Here is a 25,786-nt window from a genome sequence, read left to right on the forward strand (position 1 = left end):
TAAGATAACGGCTTCAGTAGGGGGAAACCAAACCAAAAGAGCAGGCCAAAGAGAGGGGGCAAGCCATGAAGAAAAAGCTTCAGTCATGATACATTTTGAAGATGCAGCTTTTGATGACGACCATGTATCTATCCCACACAACCTGATGTCTGAGAGACAGAAAGAGAGAGACAGAGAGTAAAGTATTAAGTAAATGGAGCAAAGGAGCCAGTGTAAGACTTATGACAAACCAATTGTGAAATCTGGGTCAAGAGAGTAAATGAGGCAATCTATTTTGTTAAGCATGTAGTGGTGGAGGGCTGTCTCAACCCTTAACTACATTCCTGAATGTTTGGATGAGAAACAAGGTAACTACAGTTTAAGAAATCAGGGGTGATATGGTGACACCCACTGGTAGAACAGGGGCATCAATATCACAGAGGGTTTTAACATCACCAACTTAATGCTTATAGTAAAATACTCTGCCAGTTTGTAATGAGTGCAAACATACATGTCCTAACTGGGTTATTTGTTAGTGTTCCCACAGCTCTCTACAAAAGAACGACTATAATTTTAGCTCTGGCTGTCCCTTTGGGAACTGATAACTCTCCCAGGGTTGGTGCCACGCTCTGCCTGATAAGTTTTACAGAATAAAGAGCACATTAACTCACTTGAATGTGTCGAGTGTGTGTGCAGAGTTGCTGTATTGAGTGAGGTAGAGTTTCATGTCCGCAGCTGTCCATCGGTCTGAACGGCAAGGCTCAATAAACTAGGGGAGAAAGTGGGGGGCGATGTTACATCACACCGTCTCCGAGACAGACTGGCACAGGCATCAGAAAATTTGGGCTGGACAGCCTGTCTTTGCTTACAACACTTATGAAAAAAGAAACTACATTTTTTCAAAAAGGTACAAACCTTCTCCACAAGATCAATGAAGAAATCTCTGACATCTTTTGTGTTGGTTAACTTCGCGGCGATGTTAACAAGACCTCTGGAAAGGTTCTACAAAAAGACAAAGTTGTATTCACATGACATGCTGACTTGACAACATGGTACTTACTCAAAAATTGCATCTAAAAATTCTCTTCTCATTAGCATCACCTTTCACTGTAACAGTTACTGAGTGAATATATAGGAGCAGATCAGCTGAACTGTTTCTCACCTTGAAATTAGCCTCCATCTCATTAAAAGCTTTTGTCTTTCCTCTGAGAGCTGTGCAGACCAAGCTAAACACAGGAGAGAACAGACACTTAGAAATAAGGCAAGGTGGGTTAAGTTATATTGAAAAGTCAGTCAGCAGTGAATATTTGTGGGGTTTTCTGTGTTTGTTACCTTTTGTGTTGATCCAGCAGATCTTTGTCAGTGATTAAAATCCTCAGTTCCTTAAGATCTTGCAAAAATTCTTTATCAAGATCGACATCCATGTCTTCCACCATGCTATCTACAAAGAGAACTCAAGTCAGACACTGTCAAATCAGTTTAAAGCATGTTTGTCCTTATTATCAGTCTTTTTCTTACAATTATTCTAACCCCATTTACTTTTTTCACTTTAATTGGTAATTTCCAAAATTTGATTTAATCCTTGCAGACCAGTAAAACCTGGAGGACCTCTGGTGGTCAGTGGGTCTCACTGTTAGAACTACTCTAAATGTTCCTTATTTAAAATACATAGCCAACATAGACAGCACACCTCTTGTTCTCAAGTGAGGCCTTTAAAGGAAACTCTTTACAAACCCTGTCAGTTTCAAATGTTTATTTTTATTGCCAAAACTAATGTTATTTCACTGCAACTCTAAAACAAATGAAAACAATTCGGTTTGATGAATGTGTTACATAACTGTTAAAAAATGGTATTACATCCTAACATCTTATGGCAGTAAACTTGCCAAAGGAAACAACAGAAATCGCTCACCAAGGGCCCCAACGGTCCAGTTATTGATAAGCTGCCCGGCACAGAAAGCAAAATCTTGGAAAGTTAGATATTGTAGTTTCCTTTTCCCCGTCTCAAAGCGATTATTGGCAAAGAAAACAATGGCGGCATAATCCCTGGAAGAGGCAGAGAAGGCAGGGCAGGAAAGAACAAAACAGAACAAGACAATACAAAAGAACTTTACTAGTTTGGATATCGTAAACACCAGGCTTTCCTGGCATTTGTCAGAATTAGCAAACATTAGAAAACCATGTAGTAATTCAGCATAAGAACTACAAAATTAGATTAGAAACAATACTGATGCCTTGAAAAATAAACCAGAGAGCAAAAAAGCTTGTACTCTGTTCTTCACACTGATTACCTTGCAAGCTTGTCAGAAAGAAGAAAATGCTGACGTATGTTCTCCACCAGGGGTCCCTTCAGCTCTTCTACAACTTTGAAAACACGTTTGAAGTTGTCAAACTGAAATTAAACACATGACGCAGGAGAATTTCTAAAATTACAACAGCATGGCTTGTGTAAAATCTGCCTGAGTATTTGCTCTGCAGACATTCAGCTTGCTCAACACAACTAATAAACCATACCCATTATTAGAAAAATGCTAGACAAAGAAAAATCTGAAAATCGGCTGTTGGAACCTGCTCTTCACTAAAAACAAAAAGCAATAAAGTGAGCTTTTTATGTAGCTATGAGTGGCTATATACATTTATTATATGAAGGTGAAAGGCAGACCAGAACCATGACAAGAGAATGTTTCAGAACTGCAGTGTGCTATCAACACAAACAAATGAACATCTTTGTGGAGCTCAGAATGTGTTTTACCTGCCGTCGGCAGCTTTTCAGTGTCACACCTGTCTTGGCACTGATATCGTCCAAGTCTTTCTTGGTTCCTTTGGAGAGTTTTTTTCCCAGGACCTCACGGACAAATGCATCATCAAAGGCATAATATCTAAACAAGGAAAACACACAGGCAAAAGAAGAAACTTGTAAGAAAATATTCTCACCTATAGTGTCAGGTTTAACAGAGGAGAACAACCTATTTCAAGTCAGATGTACATTCCAAAGATTAAAAAAAAATTATCATAAATCCTTGACTGAATGTTGAGAGATGCCGTCAATTCAGAAGGTAATCAGACCATTTCAAATTTTCCACATTTTATGTTTCAGACTCATCTTACAATGGATTAAAAAAATTTCTCATCAAGCTACACACAATACTAAACAATAACAAAGTGTAAACAGGTTTTTGGAATAGTTTGTTAATAAAAAATAAATAAATAAAAGTGAAATATCCTATTTAGATGAGTATTCAGACCCTTTGTTATGACATGTGCAATATAGCTCTGGCGTATCCCACTCCTATCAATCATCCTTGAGATGCTTCTACAACTTGATGAGAGTCCAACTGTGCCAAATTTAATTTACTGGACATAATTAGGAAAGGCACACACCTGTCTATATATGCAAAGTCTCATCGTTAACGGTGTATGTCAGAGTGAAAACAAAGCCATGAGGTCGAGAGAATTGTCTATAGACCTGGGAGACACGACTATGTCAAGACAGATCTGGGGAAGGATACAGAAACATTTCTGCAGCATTAAAAGTGCCTCAAGGGAACTCAAGGGTCACTATGAATGAGATCCAGAGTTACTTTCTGGAGATGAAAGAGCCTTACAGAAGGACAACCATCTGCAGAGCACTCCACCAGTCAGGCCTCTATGGTAGAGTGGCCAGACGGAGGTCATTCCTCACTAAAAGACAAATGACAGCCTGCTAGGAGTTTGACAAAAGGCCCCTGAAGGACTCAGACCATGAGAAACAACCCATCCAAACTGGCTGACAACAAATGATTCTGCCAAGAAGAATGGAAGAAATTTCCAAAAGAAAGGTGTGCCGAGCTTGCAGATTTATTCTCCATAAGGCTGTCATTGCTGCCAAAGGTGCTTTAACCAAGTACTAAGTGAAGGATCTGAATACTTATGTAGTCTTTTATTTTTAGTACATTTACAAAACACTCTAAAACCTGTTTTTCCTTTGTCATTGTCAAGTATTCTAGGTAGATTGATGAGAAAAAATGAATCCATTTTAAGATGAGTTTGAAACATCACAAAATGTGGAAAACCTGAAAGGGTCTGAAAACTTTTTTTTAAGTGTGTCATGCCTTCAGATTAGATCACAGACTAGAAACACATCAGATAAATGAAGCAGAATATATGTGAGCATCATTACTGCACCTTTCTATGAGGATGGCTTGTCGATGAGGTGGGATCTGAAACAGCAGCTGGTTGGCTAGCTTGGTTGGACTGTGAAGCAGACGCTCACACATCTGAAAAGTCCTGTACTGGTCCATGGTGTCACTTAGCAGAACATCTGCACTTGCTTCAAACTCCTCCAGCACTCCTCCCTCCATTCGCACCTTCACAGCATCATTCACTGGAAAAAAAAAAACAACCACAGCTCACATACTTCATGATCCAATCATGGCTGAAGTTGTGAAAAATATTTGCTTCCTCATCTCCTCAAACAAATTTTCTTTCTTTTGTCCATGTTCAGTGTTGTGCACACAATGGAGACACCTGTGATACTACTTAAAGACGTCTGCTTGAAAGAGGACTACTATCCAATCACCTATCACCACTTCCAAGTGTCACCAGTTTTGTGTAGACCATTTTAGAAGATATTTGCAGAACAATCATGAATTCTGTTCTTTTCATAGCTGCTTTGTTTTATACTATGGCAAACCAAAGGCACGCAGGTATACATGGAAAAAAAAGCTTTTAATTTCAACACTTTTCAGAAAAGTGCTGTTTCAGTGAGGTAGATGCTGAAGTATCTGTGCAGCTCATCATGTGTTTTACTGTAAATCACTGGTTCCTAACATTTGGTTTGTGTCACTTAAAAACCCTTTGTTTATTCAAAGAAATTCCCCTTTTGCTACCAGCTCAACTAAACACGGATGTTGCCTTCTGAGATGGTTTTGTTTAAACTGTGGCGGACTGGGAACAAATGTATTAAAGTATGCATTAGTCAAACTCCAGTAAAACCCAGATTTTTCACATCTTTGGAGAAATACCTTAAATATGCAAGGATTCTGTAACCGCACCCCAATTCATCATGATGTCCTAAATAAATATAAGGTGTGACCCATACCTGAATATCCATCCAGCCAGAGTTGATAAACCTCCTCATCCATGATTGTGGTGTTACCCACGAACACATCCAGCTCCACTGCCATCTGTCTGGAGACAAAAAAAGCAAAGGCAACATAGTGAGAATATGATTAAGAGTTTAAGTAACCATCAACAATCAGGTGTCAGATCAGTTCAACGCCATAAAAGTGCCAAACAGCCGAAGGGGTTAGATTATACCTTATTTTGACTGTTGCCTCAAGTCGTTTTAGTCAGTGAGCTACAATAAAAGTTGACCTACAAAGAATATCGTTAGCGTCTATTAGCTTAGCTAAAACTTACTTTCCATTGCTTATTAATTAGCTAATGTCCTTAGGTATCCCTGCTATGCTAGCTGCAAAGTAAGCAGCGCAAGCGGAGACTAAACTGACAAGCAGACCTCAAAACGGTAAATTAAAACCAAATAAATATGACGGTATATTCAGGTCATCAGAGCAAATCTAACGTTTATATTTATAGCACGAATAGCTACTGAATAATAGCTTCAGCGCATTACTATCGGTGCACAGTGTCAACACCAGAAGTCATGAAACACGAACTTCCGGGTTTTGTTACGTCACAGGAAAGCCACTATTTTTGCTGTTTTTTACTGCTAGTTCAGTCCAGAGGCAAATACTGTACTTTTTATACCACTACAATTATTTGACGGATTTAGTCAATAATTACTTTGCAGATTCCAATTAGAAATTCAAAATGTAATTACAATATCTGAAATATCATGTTTTAGTAAAAAGTCAAGATATGATTTTAGTGATCCCTGTGACAAATTCACAAGCTATCAGTAAGCTATATAAAGTAGCGTACTTAAAATGAGCTCCATCTTTACTAACTGCAACATTTAAGTGATGCACAAATTAATGCATCAATCATTTGAATAACTCTCTTTTGTTTTGTTTGTTTTATTTGTTTGTTTTTTATGAGGTTGTTTTGAATGTCCTTATCCTCATTTTGTATCTCTTTGCGGCTGTGTTGCATCAAATTTACTCATTTTGCGTCTATCTGTTGTTGATTGACATTCCAGAAATAAATTTAGTCATTCACTTCGTGTGGCTCTGGTCCATTGGCCCCCTGATCCCTATGGCCCCTGAGCCTGAGCCCTGTAGTCCCATTCATCCCATGTAGTTACGAGATCCAGATCTCGAAATTGTGAGACATTAAATCATAATTACGCGATAATGATGCACTTTCTTCCAATTGTGAATGTAATGCCCCTTCGCTTATTTCTAGAGTTTCCGCTTTATTCTGAAATACTCATACCGGAAATGTTATTTGTTTCATGGCTACCGTTTCTTGACAGTACCGCTGCTCACTGAGATCGCTCCATTTAACAGTCTAATCCGTCTGCCTTCTTTTGTTGTTGCTTATTCGCTACATTGTAACACTGAATGCTCCAACCGTTCTTGCATCGCATCATTATGTGTGTAATTAATGCTTGCTCGTTGTTTCCATGGTTACAGTGAAGCCAATAAAGCAGACATCACCTCTATCAAGATGAGTAACATCTGAAAATGAGTGCGGTTACATAATACCGTAATTTGCCATTTCTATGGAAAAGCGTGAATACCCATCTTAAATGTGTGATTTAAGATGCGTATAGTCTCAATGGAGGGTTACTTGTTATTGCTTTAGCCGTTTATTTATCTACATAAACCTAACAAAGTCAACTATGGCCTTCAAAAATCAAACGACAATCAACATCACATTTCATTTTTCTTTTGGCGATTAATCTAAATAAATCCCTGTAAATCCCTCTCCTTGTCTCCCCCCCCCCTCTTGTGTTTCTGTATTTTCAAAATCAGAACATCAGTGAAACAATGGAGGTGGGGCAGAGGGCGGAAGGATGTGGCTGAATGCCTCAGTATAAACCCATGGAAAAAAAGTCACAGTTACTCTTTCCGACCTTGTTCTTTGAAAAGTACAACCAGGAGTCTCTCATAACTTGTAGTGTAAGTGACACATTTCTCTGGAGTGAACTCTAAAAGCAACATGTCTGTTTCTAAGTTTTTTTCCCCAGCAAACTCTAAAAGCATGTCTCCCATGTTTTGCCAAGTGTAAATTTGGGGATAAAAATCTGTTCATGTTCTCTCTTTGGTTTTGAAGATGAGCTCATTCGAGTGAATAACCCCAAAGAGGAAGAGGTTTAACCTTTCCTACTAAGTAGCTTTGTAAGTTATTTATATTGTTTTGTATTAAATTGTATTAAATATGACAAGGGTTAAAATCTTTTGGGTCCAAATAAGGGCGCACAACACATGGAGCACGAGCAGATGGTCTTGATGTTTGTCAGCTGAGATGACAGTGGGATCACGGACCTGGTTGACTGTATTTTTCCATTTAGCCTACAACCACGCTGTAAGTATAGGCCTATGTCGTCGAGCCACTGGAAACCTCAGAGGAAACCGCAAATGTTTCTGATGACAACCGACATGTTGAAGTGCCATCATAAAAAGTAAAACTTCCTCAAAATCGCACAAATTAAAACCAATGTTGTTGAAAAGCATGACTGCATTGAAACACGAGTAACACACCAACAATAAAAGTAAAACCTGCGATGAGTAAAAAAAACTACATTGTAGTTAAACATTCCCTAAAATATAGCTTTGCAGTACATCTCCCTCACATCTTTTATTAAATTCTTACAAGCCAGTGCCTTTATTTTGAAAGCTGCAGGCGGCGATTTTCAACACGGTCTCAACTTGACACGCAAGTCGCTGATTGGGAGTCACAGCCGTGAAAGTGTCGGAGGAGGACATTGTTGTGGTAACAGTCCATCTCAAGGATGGTGCACTGATTTTGAATGGATAATAGGCAATACTGGATTGTGATTTATTTATTATTTTTGTAATGTAATAATGAATCGTTTGTAAAGACACAAAAGCTGCTGCAGCGTACGAACTATTCTTCTGTAGCCACTGGGGCAGTGAGTTCATTCAGCCCAGGAGAGCGGAGCAGCCTGATGAGACGATACCAGCCACGTAAAAATCACATCTGCAGGGTGTGCATCCGAGGCTGCTGGATTAAGGCTCCGTGGATCGATCGGGCCTTTGCACATACAACATAGGAAAGCCCACGGGGCGATTGTTGGCTTCAAAATATTGCGAAAGTAGGTAATAAAAGGACTGTTGAATTCCTGGAGGCCTTTGGAGAGCACAGCTTACTGTTGCGAGGACGGTAGACTGACATTAATGGAGGTTTGTGGTTCATTTTCATACACGACTTGGACAAAGTAATCTGAATAAAGACATCAAATGTTTCTGCCTTGATCGGGCCTCCAGTGCCATAGTGACTGCATACATGCCATCTGACAGACACAAGATGAAGAAGAGGACGAGGATGTGAAGACTGTGACTGTGTTGAGCATTGAAGCATCCGGCCACATCTCAGCGTTTTAATAAATTCTCAGGTGCCCTCTAGGTGAAGGTTTTAAATAGAACATGGGTAGCGAAAGCGAGATAATAAATAGAGAACTATCAAAGATGTCTGACGAGGATTTGCTGGCTTGCTCCAAAGAGGAGCTGGTGAGCCGGTTGCGTAAAGAAGAGTCAGAGAAAATATCAGCTCTCATCCAGCGAGGACGGCTGATAAAAGAGGTAAATAAACAGCTGCAGGGACACCTCCTTGAAATCAGGGAATTGAAAGTCATCAATCAGCGCCTACAGGAGGAAAACGTGGAGCTGCGGGACCTATGCTGCTTCCTAGACGACGACCGGCTTAAAGTGAAGAAGCTGGCCAGGGAATGGCAGCTGTTCGGGCATCACGCCGCAAAAGTGATGCGGGAGGACCTGGGCGGGTACTTGAAAAAGCTCGCCGACCTGGAGCGCATGCAGGACGGCCTGGTGAAGGAGAATTTGGACCTGAAAGAGCTGTGCCTGGTCCTCGAGGAGGAGTGTGTCAGCAGGAGTGACTCCAGCCCCGGCGGATCCACCGAGCTCAATCTGCCCTGCATGGTGGCCCGGGACTTGGGAGACGGAAGCTCGAGCACAGGCAGCGTGGGAAGCCCCGACCAGCTTCACCTAGTGTGCTCACCTGATGACTGATGACAAGTTTATGTCAAGCAGCTTGGGCTCCTGCGACCTGCATAAGGAAGCTGCAGGGGTGATGTGACTGACAGAACAGGAGGCACAGCAGCTTTGTCAGACAGTGCAAATTAAACTGGAGCAACAGCATTAGGGCATTCTGAATGCTGCAAAGATCTGTGTGCCACTAGGTTTTGTAATGAAAAAGATTCTACCACTATAGACATTTTCAAGACATTACAAAGACCTTTAAAAGATGTTTGCCAGTTGACACTCTATCTAAATTTTACAGTGTTTTTCTAAGGACTCTTCTGCTTATGGGAAATTCTCATTTTCAGTGGTCTGTTGTTGGAAAAAAAAAATGGGACCAAAAAGTGGGTCACATATATAAATTTATCTCATGCACTGGACTAGCCTACACTGGTAGAAGCCTTTTTCCTATTGCACTGGACAGCGTTATCATGGATCTTTAAATCATAGATCTAAAGATTCATTTCAATCCAGTTTGAGCCATATTTAGTTCACTGAATTTCAATAGCACTGAAATAGATGAGTTGTGATAAAAAATTAAAAAAAACATGGAACTATTTGATATTTGCTTTTGCTAGATGCCCAATAATGTGTAATATTTATGCACTCTCTTCCTCAGGGCAGGATTGGAGTGCCATATGTGCATGAGGATTGTCACAATTTGTACATGCCTGTGAAGCAGTCTGATGTGAAGGCCCCTTCAGGTTTACGTACTGCGGGTGGGGCTGTTGTGCATAATGTAACACATGCTAGATCCTGCAGAGCCAGTACACCCATTAAGGGTTTAGATCAGACATGAATGATAGATGTCCTTAGACTTCACTCAGAGCTGAACTGGATAAGTTATCACTTTTTTAATCCAACTGGGAACTCTTTGTATCAAACTGGAAGGTCTACACATTCTGATCATTTCTATTGTAGCCAGGCTGTTTAAATTCACTTACAGGACATTTTTTATGACGTTGTTGTTGATGATGTTCAATATGCATATCACAGTTTGTTTAAGTTCGTGATGGTCAGTTCTTTTTTCTGAAACTCATACTTTGTATTTGCCCTGTAACATTAAGGATAGTCTTAACTTTGACCCATCTTTATTGATTTATTTGTATTAACTAGCATTACTAACCAATTTCAGTTTAAACCATAGATAATACACATGGATTAGAAAAGATTTATTTTGTTGTTAGCTGTTTATTGGTGGGCTATGCTCGTAGTGAAATGAAGAGCTTTAAATGCAGTGACACTTTCTGCTGTTCTGACTTTTCTTTGTGTGTTTGACTTTTCAGAAACAATCATTTATATTTACATTACACAGAACCACTGTAGCAGGTTTGACCTTCATGTCTGAACAGACTGCATTTGACTGATGGCCCCTTCATGTCATATAGACTGACTTTATGGATTTTCATCGGTTTTATTTTTGGATACCTATTTGCAGCTGAAGAGGGCAGTAATGCTTTTACCCACTTGGTGATGCACCAATGTCTTTTGACAGCCACATATATACTGATTATTTTCTTTCCCTCATGCTAGCTAGTTCTCAATCTAACTCTTTCTATCTCTGGCTTTCTCTCTAACCCCATTTTGGCAGAGTGAGCCAATGCTTTCTGAGCCATGTATGTATTAGCAAAAGATTCATTTCATTTAGAAGAACTAGAGTAACAGAGAACATAGTGTTCACAGTGGAAAAACATAGGAGGCGTTTGGAGTATACTGCAGCCAGCAAACCTTTTTCCTGAATGTCAGTAAAAGGACTGCAGCTTAGTTCATCATTTAATATGTAAATTCTCAAAATAAGTCCATTATAATTCCCCAGAGTTAAAGGCTATGTGCTCAAATTTCAACTTTTTTCTAACCAACAGTCCAAACCCCAAAAATATTTAGTTTATATTGATATAAAACATTAAAAAACAGATAATCTTCACGTTGGAGAAGCTGCTACCAGAGCACATTTAACAATTTTGCTTGAATAAATGCATGAAATGATTAATCATGAACCAAAGCTAATCATTTGATCATCTACACATTTTATTCCTACTGTATTTGGGTTATTCTGGTGTCTCAGTGTTTGACAAAATGTCAGTTTTTTTGTTTGCAAACTTTAACATGATTCACATTCAACTGAATCTGATTGTGTTGTTTTTGAGATACATTTCAGTCTAATCACATCATTCTATTGTCATAGTTTTGTGCTTTACAAATATTACATCATCACAATTTCCACACAGTTATGAACATTTGTTCTTTATTGTCTGTAAAGTAGCTTTGACAAAAGATAAAAGTAAGGCACTGCCCACCAAAAGTTAATTTGTCAGAAAAGAAAATATCAAAAATATATTACACTCTCAAAAATAAATATGATTAATCTGTATTAACTCCTATGGCCCAGCCTTAGTGGTCAATAACATGCATAGACAATACTCTTTATAGAGTCATCCAAAATTACAGCCCATTTATTTGTAGGTACTTAGTTTCCCTTATTGAGTGCATAAGGTGTTACAAAGAATGATGTAACAGTGTAATAAGTCATTAAATGCAACAATATGCTGACTTATCACAATTGATATGTCATTAGATATATAGATCACCTTTTCTAGAAAGATCGTACAGTTCTTTAGAGAATATATTCTGCATGCAACTCTTTCATAATAAACCTCAAACACACTGATTTAATCAAAAATTAGAAATATAAAGTCTGTCTATTTCTATCAAAAAAGAGTGTAACATTCGTATCCTGATAATGCCACAAATTTGCATGTTACAAAAGTACAGGATCTACTTTCTAAACAGATGAAATGAAGCTGGTAGCTCATTTTGAAATGGTTATTACAACCTTCACTTTCAGGTCTGTCATGTTCCCCACACATCCTTTGTGTCACACACATTATCACTGCACCAAAATGAATGTTAGTGTTTTGCCAGGATGACAGGGCGGTCAATCACAGCGTGAGGATGGTCGGAGAATGCAAGGAGTGATCTGACTGGTCACCACTGCTGCTGCTGCGGCGATGAGCTATCCCACAAGGCTGAGCAGCTTGAGACTGTTGGACATTTCCCTGATGTGATGCAGCATGAGATGTGACCGAGGTGCTGTTGTCTAAAGAGGTTGAGGGATAGGTGAAAACCATACCAGACGTAAAAGGTGTGAAAGACGGAGTAGATGTGAGAACCGGGGTGTGAAGTGACTCTGACTCGGTGGTAACAGTAGAGGGAGTCGATGTCGCAGGCCTGGTGGGGATAGTTATCTTTGGTTTGGGTTTCTCCATCTTTCTTGGCAGTTTGGTTGAGGGTCCAGGTCTGCTGCAGTCCTCTGGCTCCATTTTGATGCCTCCCAAAGAGGAAATTGATGGGTTTGGGTCAGAATCTGAATCAGAGTCCTCTATTTTACAAATGGGACGGTGAGCTTCCAGAACCAGCTCAAGCTTGTCTTTCTGCTTTTGTAACTCAGCTATTTCCTTCTGTAGACGGGACTTTTCATCCTCCAGCTGGTCGGTCTCCTACACCAGGGGAAAGCAGAGAAAAACAGACATAGATGTAATTTGTCTAATGCTCGACTGAGACTAATACCTTGTACTTCAAGCATTAATATTAAGACATTTTGTACAAAGTTCACTCACACTTTGCAGCGAGTCTGTCAGCTCCCGGCGGCGATTGCGACATTTTGCTGCTGCCAATTTATTCCGCTCCCTTCTTATTCTGCGTCTCTCCAACTCTTCCTGGGATAACTTTGAGAGAATGAGATGTAAATAAGATTAAAATACATTAAATAGGTTGGCCTGACAAAGTAAAACAACAGAGTCAAACTCTAAGTCCCATTTCATGTTTTAAGCTGGTTTGTGTAACCTTCTTGCTTTGGGCAAACAAGTAATTACAAGATATCAAATGTACAGGGAGTCATGTTGAGTCTATAGGTAACATGACACAAGAGAAATACTACCACCATGTGTGTGCACTGAGTCATCACAGTCATGGCGACTGAATGATTTTGAAATGTCTGAGCTTTTGTGCCTTTGTAACACCCTAACTCTGACTTCACCCAGCACCCTACTGAATAATTGCTGTTGATCAGATATTTCCCGCTCTTTTGAGAAGATGAGTCACAGTCAGACCCCAGCCGTGACTCAGGTGTGAGTCACAGAAATGACTTGCCCCTGTGAGTCACATGACAGTCCACTTCCTGTACCATGAAATTACAACTCGAAGAACAAAAATGTGTCGAGGAATACGTACAAATGCGTGCCTGATGAAAGCAGAAGAGGAACCAGTGGAGGTGATAAAAATGATGATGGTTATTGTGGTTCAAGTTGTGTGAAATTGAGTCAATATAATAGCTATGATTTAGTTTTTTATGTAACATTACTCTGCTAACAAAAAGAAGATCTTTGCAAACAGTGAGTCACAGGTGATTATACTGTGTCAACATCAACTCTAAACGAACATGAACAGTATGCATTTGACTCTGGAGATAAAATGTTCCTTTTTTTTTAAGTGTCTTTCAAAATAATCTTGCTATTTCTAAATCAACTCATCTGATTTGCAAGACTAAAGGAAATGACATAGTTGTATCAGAGGGTATTACAGGATATTGCACACCAGTTACGCAGAAATGATTGAGTCACTGCCCGCACCTCACTCTGTGGGTCCCCTCCAGGGAAAGTATGAATCCCAAGAGGGCTCTTTTCATTTCTCTCACTGACAAATCTCATTTTTCAAGAAACACAACAAATCCACAATCATCAATGTTTCTTCAAAAGATGTGTTTGGGAAACTATAAATCTGGATAAAGTTTCACACTCTTATTTAAGGACTGCTTTCTTACCTGTTCATCGTTCCTGTGCCTCACCGAAGCTGTAGTGTTAGCAGCCGCTCTTATGACACCTCGTCTGAGCATATGGGACTGGGAAGGTGGTTGACCCAGAGGCCGTACCCCTGAGACAGTGGGGTAAGGAGGTACTGGTGATCTTGAAGGGCCTGGAGGATGCATGAGAGAGGGCTGAACCAACCACTGGAGGTCCTGGTTGGTTGTGATGGCATTGAGGCTTGGTACAAAATGACTACTGCCTGCCATTGTAAATTTCTATAAAACAGATTCAAAAGAAAACGGGAATAGAGTTAGTGGTCAAGCTTAGATGACTGATTATGATAATTATGTTAAGTTACATTGATTTTAACTTTTTATTACAGGCACATACAATATAATAACCTTTATAACTATCCAAAATACATATGATGTGACATTAATAGTACCAACAGGTTTATAACATTATAGATTAAAAATCACAACTTTTACAGTTTAGTTAAATTTCTGTTACACTGATTTGACACCTGACTGTCGGGGATAACCTGTAGCCTGGTTTAATTAGAGTACACCTACCTGCTCCGGTTGTGTAGTTGAGGTGCTGGTGCTTCCCAGGGACCCAGAGCCGCTGCTTGTGTACGGGGGGTTGCCTCGTTCTTGACTCCCAAAGTTTCGATACATCCTTTCTATTCAAATGAAAACTCTACACAGTTGGGGCTTTACGCAGTATCTTTCAAGAGTCTCGTGTGTCGATTCGGTCTGAGGGTAAGCCCACCTTATTGCGGTAAACGGGTATAATCCAAACTAGTATGTCGTTAAGGGGGGATAAGGAAGAAAAAGATAGTGTCGCCTTTTTCAAGTCGCGGTAGACCTGCCGGCAATGATCTTCAGTTTATCCTCTGGTTTTTTGTCACACATGTAGAAGCTAAAGTCTGGGAACGATTGTGAAACTGTAAACTCTTAAAGCGCGACTACAGGCTCGCCACACCCCCCTGTAGTTACGGGAAGTAGTGCAGTCTGGAATCGCTCACGAACTCATCACGTGCCATGACGTCATTAACCATATTTGGTGAGAGTTTCCTCCTGAGAGCAATACACGGGATCCCTCAGGCGGCTCCACCTCATGCCTCTGATACTAGTTTTTCTGTTCTCTAAATCAGTGGTGGAAATACTATGACACCTTTCCTCTCCAGTGGAAGTACTCACTTACATAATATTTTGTTTAGACTAAGCATACTTTTAGGAAGTAAAGTATGACTATGTAAATTGTAGGCTAGTGAGCTGTTTATTTTTGTTGTACTTTTAAATGACACTATTGGATGTTATTATTACAGTTTTCAGCCAGCTAGCCTAAAACAGTGATGGAAGATGTAGGCCTTCTCAGACTATTTACTTAAGTAAAAGATGGAGTTAATGTTAACTCACTTATAATTTGAAGTAATCAAGCCTATACTGCTGGGCAGCTTGTGAATTTCCCAGTCCTATGATTATATATAGTATATATTGTATTTAGTTGTATTAATATCATTCTGAAAAGTACCATTGAAAGTTATTAAATAAATGTAGAGGAGTTAAAGGTGTAATATTTGCCTATGAAATGTAGTATAGTCAAAGTATGAAGTAGAAAATCACAAAAGTACAAATACCTCAAAATTACTTCACATAGTACTTGAGTAAATGTAATGAGTTTCCAACATTAAACTAGTATTAAAAAGCTGAGTGGACAAGCTGTATTGCTGTAAAATGTAAATATATGAAATACAAAATAGAGGCAAATTATTATTCTCTTTATTGTTGCAAATGCATGCATAGTTTTTCCCATTTCCAATGTTTATGCTGAGTTTGTAACAATTTAATAATCAACACTATTTAATGGAAGTTAAAAGCATCCCACTTATTAAAGCCATTTATCAAAGTGAAATTACTGGCTTTAAATTCACACAGTGACTAAACTTTTATCATTAATGTGTCATTAATTTTAAGCTAAATTGCTTTAAAATGTTAACTTTTCAGAGTCATTTCAGAACTTATGTTGAATTGATGAAAACATGTATTCACCAATAGATAATTTTAACTGCAATAAGTTATTACTGTGGTCCTCTAATACCTCACGTTAATGTGAAATTTACTTTTACATAAGTATATTTCACACTTTGTTTCATTATATAAGCTAGCTGTCAGTTAATACTCTTATAATGGGAAAAACAGCCTGAAGACAGAAATGCTACTCAAACACTCTTAAAATATTGTAAATATGGATTCATTTCAAGGTTATGTATATAAGATTACTACAGGAATGGTTATGAAATTGATTTAAAAAGTGTGGGCAAAGCTGGGTGCATGCACTTAATTGTGTCAAGGCTTTTGGCAGCCACTCTCACTTTACAAACCACATCACTGTGCGTGCATGCCTGTAGAGATGAGTCAGTTAATTGCCACAAAGCTGCTCAATTATTTCAACATCCATTTCGATGACTGTTTTTTACATGCAAGCACAATATAGTACCTAGTAAAGATAAAAAAAAATGCATGCTGTAGAGTCGGTAAGCTTAGTCTATCACAACAGCTGCTGACCTTGCAGTCTCTGAGGACAGAGTTCCCGGCAAAGGCTGAATTCTCCTAGCTGCTGACAGTTGATTCAGTGTCTCCGGTTACTGCTACTTTTCCTCCTGGGAATAAGGATTGTCAGCTTTTTGTCAAAAAGTCTCTAAGTTAATTGCAAAAACAGTTTCTACTCTATTCACAATGTCTCCCTTGCCTAAGAAATTGACAATGATGATAAATACTAATAATAATAATAATAAATGACCCTTGTCTAAGTGAGCCATTGAACTGTGGGTTTCAGTTTCATCATAGCTTATGTTATGATGAGAATGAGAGCAGAGACAGTAAATAAAAAATAAAACTGCCAGTAGCATGACATTTTACAAGGCACCTGCTGCTCACTGCTGATTCTCACTAATTTAACCAATATCACACTCCATAAAAATGAGGGATGTTTTTATTTCTTACTGTGATTGATGGTATTATATGAAAGCGATATGGTATAAAGGTGAGTGTCGTATGACTAAAGCTCCAGGAATGTAATGATGACACAATTGGCAACTGGGACATGTCACAACATGCTGGCTATCATTTTCCTTTCCCATTACACCTTGACTGTTTCTTTTATGTTTTATTTCACCAGGAAAATCCTGTTCAACATGCATTCCAATTAAAATAAACATCTTTTTATGTTGATATTAATTTTACATTGAGATTGAGTCTTCTTGTCTTCTGTTTCACTCCAATTTTTTGCCTCCAAAAGTTGCCATTTTCTGTGGTGAATAAGGAAGTTTAGATTCCATTACAACTTACTCACCCTAAAAACCTCCACATGTACTCATATAACTCATCCACATCTACCCACCCATCCACCCACTCATCCCACGCACACATAGTTAACAATGTCCTTGTGCCACATGCACTTTTATATACTTGGTTAAATGGATGTAGCATTTCATGGCTTTTCAAATCAGTGCAGTTTTAAACATGTCTGGACCAAGACAGTACTGATTGTCCTGGACATGTACAGTTAAGGTAATGTTGACAAACTGGATGTACTGTATGTCATACTTTGGCCAATTAACCAATTCTACAATTAAATTAGGAGCAGTTTGGAAAGGTCTTGGGAGCAACTCATTGGGTCTGTTTTAAATCTCAGTAGACCCTCTAGGGGATGAAAAGAAATCAAGTAGAGTAGTATAGATGTATTAGAAGTAAAAACTAAAAGCCAGTGAGTGGGGAAAAAACAGTTATCCAAGTTTTTCCCTATCCTTTTGTTTATCCTCATAGAGGGACAAATTAATGTTTATATTCATTGTGCTTACACAAATGGGACCCTGTAGCCCATGTAAAACTGTTGAGGTATTAGTAATCCAATGTTATTAAATAGCAAATATCAAAGTACTGTACCAGCATTGCAGTGGAACTAAATTTTACTGTATTATATGGACACCCCTATAGTAGTTTATTATTTAATGAAGTCAAATAGATTTATATTGAAAAAAAAAACCCTTAATTTTCAGAGTATGTATTAACTTCAATCTTAAGGGGCACACACAGCAGAGTAAAAAGTGTAGCAGTGCTCTAAAATGTAGTAAAGTAAAAATAGGGCTTATAAAGTTGCTCAAAATGAAAATATCCTACTCAAGTAAAGTACAACTACCTCAAAATTGGACTTGAGTTCTAGAGTAAATAAATTGGGTTAATCTCCCATGTTTGACTTATTATTTTGTATATCTACAGATAGAGGGTGTAATATGTTGTTCAGATTGTAAAGCCTTCTAAGGCAAATTTCTAATTTGTGCCTTTATGAGTAAAAAAAATGACACCTGTAGCGAGTATAAAAAAAGAACTGTAAGGCTACAACCAACAGTTATTTAACTGTAAAACATTCTGTTAAGTGGGAAGTATTCAGAGAAAAAAAAAATATAAAGTGAGCAATATATTTAATCATCCAGCAATTTGTCTCACAGCGTTCCAGAATATTGTAGAATATACCAGCATATCACATTTTGCTTAAATATTTCCGCTATAATGAAGGAAACGCCAATCAGATTTGTCTACAGTTGTGTCAGTATTATATTCTGCTCAGATGTCTGTAGCAGTTAATGTTGCTGTCCTCACAAACAGCCAAGCATGGACAGAAAACAGGAAGGAAAACAACACAAGGAAATGAGAAATACTTCTAGATGTGTGTATTGGTACAACAGTAAGCTCTGTGTTGTACTTGTGTTCTGCCACGCAGGCACACTGAAGTCAACCAACCACAGAGCATGGGTGGGATCAGCCCGAGCACGGATAGCCACGTAGCTAGCTACCATCGTTATCTGTGTAGGCAAGTGCTCGTGTCGGTCTATTTTCTTCATAATAACATAGTTATTCTTCACACAAGTTGTGTGGACGTTTAAGACGGTATTGACGAAAGTATTTATATCGGCTGCGTTATTCCGCCGAGTATCAGCTGAATATATGACTGTATTAACTTAGCTCGTCTGGCTAGGTAGCTAGCGTTAACTAGGCTCAGCAGTGTTTACCCTTAAATACGTTTATACGTATGTTACCTTAATTTCTTAGCTAGCAAGTATTAGTATAAGAGGGTTGCAAGCTAGCTTCTTATTGATATGAAGTTATTTACGGCTGTCAATGTAACTGTGACATAACAGAGCTTTATTTAGCTAACGTAGCTCAGGAAGATTAACAAAGCTGAAATATTGATAACGTGTCACTGTTTTTGTTTTAAGCTAACGCCAGTGAAAGTTACAATGGACTTACCACACCATGGGTACAGAGCAAGTAAGTGGAAAATGAACCAGTTTTGAAAATGCTTGCAAAATATCCATTCATTGTACGTACTTGCTATTTTCTCGGGCACACAGAGCTCATTTAACACAGCTGGTACTGTGCTGTGATAATGAAACACAGTCCTAAGGTGCCAGTTCTTTGGGTACACCCAACTATAATGCAGTCTAATATGCCAGTACTTCCATAAATCTGACAATCGTGTGGGTTATAATATCTACTGCTACTGAAATATAGTATTCTGGCAACAATTTGAGCACTGAAAGTACAGTGATGCTTTAAAAATGTCATCAATAGTTTGATTTATCAGTTAATACAACATACAGAAATACAACCTAATTCAAATCCGCATTTACTGAGATCACCTTTTATTTTATCAGCACCAGTTTTACACTTACACACTGATTTTCAAGATACCTGGCTCTTTGCTCTGAGCAGCAGTAGAATTTGCCACAATTTTTTGTGGATTTAAGCTGTTTCAGAATCAGAATTGGCTTTATTGGCCAGGGGTGACAGACACACGAGGAATTTGACTCTGGTACATCAGCTTTCAATGTGCGAACAGTAAACCAGCATAAGGCTGAGTAATATAACAAAGAAGCAGTATTAACAGCAACATTGGCAGCAGAAAACAATGCAGAATAAGCAGCATAAACAGACAGTAAACATTGTTTAAATGCATTCTGTGCCCACTCTGGACTCTGGCTGCATGTCTGGGGTTCTTATCATGTTGGAAAATAAATTTGGGATCAATCAGGTGTGTCCCTGATAGTATTGTCTAATGGATAAGAAGCTAAACAACTAAAGAGCTTAAAACAATTGCACAGTACAAAATGTCCATAAGTTTGAATTAAGACAAATATTGAACAAAAACAAAATTAAAATATTGGATTTATTGCTGAACTGCAGTTTTTTTTTTGGCTATACTGCAATAGCTTTAGCTAAGGGTATCTAATAAGCTAGGAACTGTGTGTAAACTTTGGAGGGCTTTGCCGATCGTTCATAGCCTTGTAGTTCTAACAATGAAAGTGGTCTGATTTTTAGAGTAATTGTAGTCAACTAAAAAAAAACCTTCTTACAAAAACTATGCAATACAGCATTGATTAAAGGTCCTTAATTATGGAGCATTGTTGCTATTTTGCGTAAGGAAAGATGATATGTTTGAAATGTCTTAAATGAAGGATAAACATATTGGTTACGTATATAAAAAGCTAGTAACTCACTGAATAAGTGACATATCACCAAAGTCATTTTTTATGATTTGATATAAATTTAAATGGCCTCCATCTTTTCTATTGTGTCCTTGTTTTCCACAGCTAAACCAAGAGCTCGTGCAGCTCCCCCCACAGCAGATTCTGTTCTCTTTGAAGACACCAGCTCTGCTGCATCAGCAATGCCCAGTCAGGGATTCTACACTCAAGCGTACGATATGGGGGAACCCTCGAATAACATGCAGGGAGGTGCTGGGGTGAACAACCTGTTTACTGACCCTGTGGCCAATGCTGCAATGATGTATGGCTCTTCTTTAGCCAACCACGGGAAAGATATGGTAAACAAAGAGGTGAGAAAAATCAGGATATGCAGGTTGCTTCAGTTATGATATATGGTACAATATGTACCCTGCCTCTCGCCTACAGCTGGCTGGGATTGGCTCCAGCCCCCCATGACCCCGTTTGGGACTAAGCGGTTTGGAAAATGGATGGATGGTGCAATATGTACCATACAAAAGAAACAGGAAGATGTCACCACAAACTAAGAATCAGTGTAAATTTCATATAAAATAGCCTCTTTTCAGATATCAAGTAACAGGTTAACTTCCTCTTTTCTTCAGTAGTGGAAGTAAATGAAGTCTTGAAAGCTGATAACGACAATTCCTACAGGTGTCCCAACCTTTGCTGATGACTTACAACAATAGATTCTGTCTGTACAAAGCCAGTGTTGGAAAAGATAGTATTACTACTCCCTCTGAAGCACTATTTGGAAGAAGGCCATTAATAAAAGAAGTCAGAGCTTGTCACGGTTTCATCCTATCATAACAGGATAATGACTCAAAAAAATTTTCAACATCTCCAGGCTGTGTAGAAGAAAAGAGCAAGTAGGCTTCAAAGGATGGACTGGCAGCACAGTGTCGGACTTTCCAGATGAAGAGCGAAAGCAAAGCAACCTACAAGCGCAATGCATTTATGGCTGTCTGTCCAAACAATAATTGGTTTCAGGTATAGAAAGAACCCCACAAATGTGTTTGGATATTGACTCAGAGTGAACATAATGAAAAACTGGGGTGATCTAAAACTTTTGACTGGTAAAGTAAGTGATATCTCTAAAAACAGGGATATAGGCTAATCTCAAATACAATAACAATTTGTTTTACAACTGTGAAAAAAGGAGATGTTTCCTCTGTTGAAGTGATTATCTTTGTGTCAATTCATTTTAATTCATCCCAAAAAGTGACTCTCACTTTCATATGTTCATAATTTTCTTCACCCAGGAAAAAAGGAAGAACAATTACAATATATATATATATGTATGTACAACTGTGCATATAAATTGAACCAGTGTTGTACTACTGGCTTTGCAACTTTGACACACAGGTGGTTCAAAGTACATAGACTGGGTGTCAAGAGAAAATGATACACAATCCTGAGGGCAGGCACAACCTTTTATTACTGTGACTCAACTGCATTTATTAACTTTGGCAGACTGTCACTGCTCATCTGTTAATATTTGCACCCTTTTGCCTTTCAGATCAGCAGATTCATGTCCATGAACAAGCTGAAGTACTTCTTTGCCGTTGACAGCAGATACGTGCTGAAGAAACTTATAATCCTCATGTTCCCTTATACACATCAGGTAAACAGAGTCATTCATGCTGTTAGACTTCATCCTACATCAACGTACGGGATGTCACAAAACAATAGTTAAAGATAATATTCTGTGGTATCATATTTTCAACCACTTATAATACTGAAGCCACATAAACAAGATAATCAGTCACTACTCCAGATTTATTTATGAACATCATAATGCCGTGACTCCCAGTGCAGATATAAAAGTACATTGAGCGCCCTGAAGTCCCACACATTTTAACTTATCCAGACATTCTGTGCCCGGCTGTTGTACAAACTACACAGTGCAAACTCTCCATACAAGACCAGGGTCATCTAGTATGTATTGTTCAATCCTCAATACTATACTACACAGTATTTACTTAAAGCACAAGCCTATTGATACAAATCCTATGGCAAGATCAAAACGAGTATTGTCTGTGTAGCTAAAGCCTGATGTAGCTTATTTGTTTTCACAGTCTATTAAAAACGCATCAGTGAGCCACACCATTGCACTGCATGACGTGTTCCTTCATTGTCATGAGCACCAGTGGTGGAAAAGGTACTCAGAACCTCTGCCTAAGTACAAGTAGTACTATGACAGTGTAGACGTACTTTTACAAGTAAAAGTTCTGCATTCAAATATTTACTTAAGTAAAGGTTCAAAAGTATTAGCATCAAAATATACTTAATGAAGCATAAATAAAAATACTCATAACTTGTTATAGAATGGCCCATTTCAGAGGATTATTGTGTTCATCACTTGAATGTTGCAGCTGGTAAATGTGGAACTAATGTTCTTTTTTTCATAATGCTATTGCACTATAAGAGATTGGAAAGCTACTCTGTGGGGTCATTCATACTCCTCTACATCTGTGTGTTCTTGGTAGGACTGGGAAGTTCGTTACCATCGAGACACTCCACTGACTCCAAGACAAGATGTGAATGCACCTGATCTTTACATACCAAGTACGTTTTCAGTTAATACAGAATTACAGTGTCACTGGCAGTGTGCTTTGGGATGCCTGTAAGATGTATTAAGTGTACTTTTTGTGATTTAGCAATGGCTTTCATTACCTACATTTTACTTGCTGGAATGGCCCTTGGCATTCAGAAAAGGTGAGTTATTCTTCCTCATCTAATGTATTTTGTGACTCACAGTAAATATACTTGTTTAAATAAGGATTCTGTTTTGTCTTTGTGTAAAGGTTCAGTCCAGAGGTTCTTGGACTGTGTGCCAGCACTGCCCTCGTGTGGATCATCATCGAGGTCTTGGTGATGCTGTTGAGTTTGTACCTGCTGACAGTGCACAGTGATCTCTCAACCTTTGATCTCATCGCCTACAGTGGATACAAATATGTTGGGTAAATACACCTTGGATGCAGATATTTTAAAATTGATCAATGATTCATTACTGAAAAGCAAATGAGATTGTGATGATTTGTTAGAGCATATTAGAGCATATTACAATTATTAACTGCTAAATAAAAGATTTAGACAAGCTGATTATCCTGTGAAATAGTTTAAATATATTAGCTAATGTATTTAAATACATTTTAAAATGTAGTTTGGTCCATATTAACTGTTTGAATGTGTATGTTTTTGTTGTTCCTCTAGGATGATCTTTACAGTCTTGTGTGGCTTACTGTTTGGCAGTGATGGTTATTTTGTGGCACTTGTCTGGTCTTCTTGTGCGCTTATGTTCTTCATTGTAAGTATTTTAAGTCCTAATAGACATCACCCACTACATTTATAAATCTGATGTATTTATAGTAGAGAATATGTTTTCTTAAACACAAACCAGTTCACTTGACTAATTTCTGCTCAGAAAATGTGATTATTACACTACTATAATCTGGACCTTTAGCAATTTTACTGATGTGCGTGCATGTATGATGTCTTCTGTTTGAATATATTCTACATACTGGTAAAGTGGTAAAGTGTCATACCTATTTAACTCTACCATAATAAGTGAATGTGTTTCTGTATTGCACACACAAAATCAATAGGTTTGTGCTTTGTCCTATGATGAAACATCATGTGAAAATTAGACTGATATTCAGGGCAAGAACTAAATATATCAGCATTCAGCATTATCATTTGCTTCATTATTACACAAATATTACAAACAAATTGCAGAATAGTAACTATTAAACTTGTTTTTATTCCACTGCACAGATGAAGCTTCATTGTATGCGTCATCTACATTTACCCTAGTGAAATTTACATGGGTTTGATTTCAGTCTTAACTTACTAACTTAGAGAATATTTACTTCATCCTGGATTGCAGGTTTAAAGATGTTTCTATCTCCACAGGTTCGATCGCTGAAAATGAAGATTCTTCCCTCTATCTCGTCAGACACCATGGGAACAGGATCAAGTGCCAAACCTCATTTGCGCCTTTATATCACTGTGGCCACTGCAGTCTTTCAGCCAATCATTATATATTGGTTAACCTCTCACTTGGTCAGGTGACTTTAATAACCCGATGTTCAAGTGTTATTGGACCTAAAAACAATGTGCTTGTACACCTGCCCTTATATACTTTTTTTTTTTGTCAGTAAACACAAAACCTGTAGGCAGTGCTGAGCTGCAGTGTGTGCTCAGCTTGGCAGATGGACATATTCATAATCAAACACTTTCATTGATCTAACCACAAAGTGTGCCACAGAAAATGTATAAAGACTGTTGCTTTCCACTGTGAGTCCACAGTAACCCTGACAAATGCTTATTTTTGATCACCTAACTTTGAATACAAGGGTTTTCATTGAGAGATTAGTTTAATCAAACTTGGTTCCATTTCAAGTGTTACTGGACAAGCTTTACAGTATTTACAAGTCACAGCCAGAAACACACGGTTCAAGTACCATTTTTCTGCTAAGGTCAGTGTTGGTGCGTTATCTCCCCCTCTCTTGTGAATCTCTGATTTTATTTATCTATATTTGACAAAGCATGATAATGTTTGGATTTTTGTAGAAAAAATAAATATGTTTAGCTTTGAGTATTACCAAACTTGACAGTTTCTGAAATGTTTTTGTTCATCTACATTTCTAGACAATATTTATTGAGTTATTTCCTTATTGATTTTACTGAGACAAAATGACCACCGCTGCGTTGTTTGTAGTTATTCTTGTTTCTTTCAGTTTGGGGGCCCATTGTAGAAGGGGTGGAGGTCTTGTATGTTCCCATATCTCATAATCAGCCCATGATCATACTGTGTTGTTTCAATTTGTTAAGTTGTGGTAAGACCATAATGGGCTATCTCTTAGTCTTAGTGGACTACGTCTCAGGAAATGAAAAAATATTGATATAGCTACTTATTAAGCGTTCCACTTTTTGGTCCTCAAACTGGTGTGGGACGTACACTTGGTGCGAGAGCGCGCCGGGGAGTGCGCGCACCGCAGAGCGTCCTTTTCGTCTCCATGGAAACAGCGGACGGCAACAGAGCACGGGAGAGGTGTCCGACTCTGGTTTTCAGCACCAATCTCCACCAGGTTCACTGCTAGCTTTTCCCAGACGTGTTTTGGACATTTAAGGAGCCTGAAATAAGTCCGAATGATCGTTTTCTTAATTTGGTGAGTAAGGAGTCACTAATACGCGTTTGCAGCAGTTGCAAATGTCACCGAGGGAGATACCTGTGAGGGGCAAAGGCGGCTTTCCTGACTAAATGAAAATGT

At 38.4% G+C, this 25,786-nt stretch overlaps 5 protein-coding genes across 15 annotated transcripts in view; 3 read left to right on the forward strand and 2 right to left on the reverse strand.

Annotated features, from left to right (window-relative positions):
• Positions 1–19,421, reverse strand: fibpa (fibroblast growth factor (acidic) intracellular binding protein a). Of its 4 annotated transcripts, none has more exons than XM_020590289.1 (11): positions 19,339–19,421; positions 5,060–5,148; positions 4,144–4,342; positions 2,732–2,858; positions 2,271–2,371; positions 1,892–2,025; positions 1,312–1,420; positions 1,142–1,205; positions 895–981; positions 651–748; positions 1–149 (listed from the first exon to the last, which is right to left on the reverse strand). In XM_020590289.1, exons 2-11 carry the CDS (start codon positions 5,142–5,144, stop codon positions 80–82), a joined length of 1,074 nt encoding a protein of 357 aa, XP_020445945.1. In that variant the 5' UTR covers positions 5,145–5,148; positions 19,339–19,421; the 3' UTR covers positions 1–79. The 4 variants fall into 4 exon arrangements, with proteins under 4 accessions (XP_020445945.1, XP_020445949.1, XP_020445936.1 ...); XM_020590293.1 differs by lacking the exon at positions 19,339–19,421 and adding an exon at positions 6,355–6,373; XM_020590280.1 differs by lacking the exon at positions 19,339–19,421 and adding an exon at positions 5,380–5,647.
• On the forward strand, positions 7,830–10,380 carry ccdc85b (coiled-coil domain containing 85B). The gene has a single exon (XM_020590386.1). It carries the CDS (start codon positions 8,532–8,534, stop codon positions 9,132–9,134), a length of 603 nt encoding a protein of 200 aa, XP_020446042.1. The 5' UTR covers positions 7,830–8,531; the 3' UTR covers positions 9,135–10,380.
• Positions 10,478–19,381, reverse strand: fosl1a (FOS like 1, AP-1 transcription factor subunit a). Of its 2 annotated transcripts, XM_020590313.1 has the most exons (6): positions 19,339–19,381; positions 16,516–16,610; positions 14,518–14,627; positions 13,963–14,220; positions 12,761–12,868; positions 10,478–12,640 (listed from the first exon to the last, which is right to left on the reverse strand). In XM_020590313.1, the coding sequence occupies exons 3-6, from the start codon at positions 14,620–14,622 to the stop codon at positions 12,083–12,085; spliced, it is 1,029 nt and encodes a 342-aa protein (XP_020445969.1). In that variant the 5' UTR covers positions 14,623–14,627; positions 16,516–16,610; positions 19,339–19,381; the 3' UTR covers positions 10,478–12,082. The 2 variants fall into 2 exon arrangements, with proteins under 2 accessions (XP_020445969.1, XP_020445960.1); XM_020590304.1 differs by lacking the exons at positions 16,516–16,610; positions 19,339–19,381 and having other exon boundaries at positions 14,518–15,262.
• yif1a (Yip1 interacting factor homolog A (S. cerevisiae)) lies at positions 18,577–25,121 on the forward strand. Of its 5 annotated transcripts, none has more exons than XM_020590371.1 (9): positions 18,577–18,676; positions 19,227–19,278; positions 20,601–20,845; positions 22,030–22,134; positions 23,000–23,078; positions 23,171–23,228; positions 23,318–23,473; positions 23,727–23,820; positions 24,426–25,121. In XM_020590371.1, exons 2-9 carry the CDS (start codon positions 19,248–19,250, stop codon positions 24,582–24,584), a joined length of 927 nt encoding a protein of 308 aa, XP_020446027.1. In that variant the 5' UTR covers positions 18,577–18,676; positions 19,227–19,247; the 3' UTR covers positions 24,585–25,121. The 5 variants fall into 5 exon arrangements, with proteins under 5 accessions (XP_020446027.1, XP_020445990.1, XP_020445999.1 ...); XM_020590334.1 differs by lacking the exon at positions 18,577–18,676 and adding an exon at positions 18,683–18,897; XM_020590343.1 differs by lacking the exon at positions 18,577–18,676 and adding an exon at positions 18,683–18,820.
• Positions 25,122–25,544: 423 nt separating this feature from the next.
• The window catches only part of LOC109955035 (forkhead box protein N2-like), a 6,732-nt gene continuing 6,490 nt past the window's right edge, over positions 25,545–25,786 (forward strand). For all 3 annotated transcript variants that reach the window (XM_020590813.1, XM_020590822.1, XM_020590832.1), the window contains exon 1: positions 25,545–25,684. Coding sequence is in view for 1 of the 3 variants with exons in the window: in XM_020590832.1 (XP_020446488.1) it covers positions 25,665–25,684 (20 nt within the window). In the remaining 2 variants the exon portion in view is untranslated. The remainder of the gene's footprint in view (positions 25,685–25,786) is intronic.

This window comes from Monopterus albus, unplaced genomic scaffold, assembly GCF_001952655.1.
Source record: "Monopterus albus unplaced genomic scaffold, M_albus_1.0 scaffold2.1, whole genome shotgun sequence".
Classification (NCBI taxonomy): Eukaryota; Metazoa; Chordata; class Actinopteri; order Synbranchiformes; family Synbranchidae; genus Monopterus; species Monopterus albus.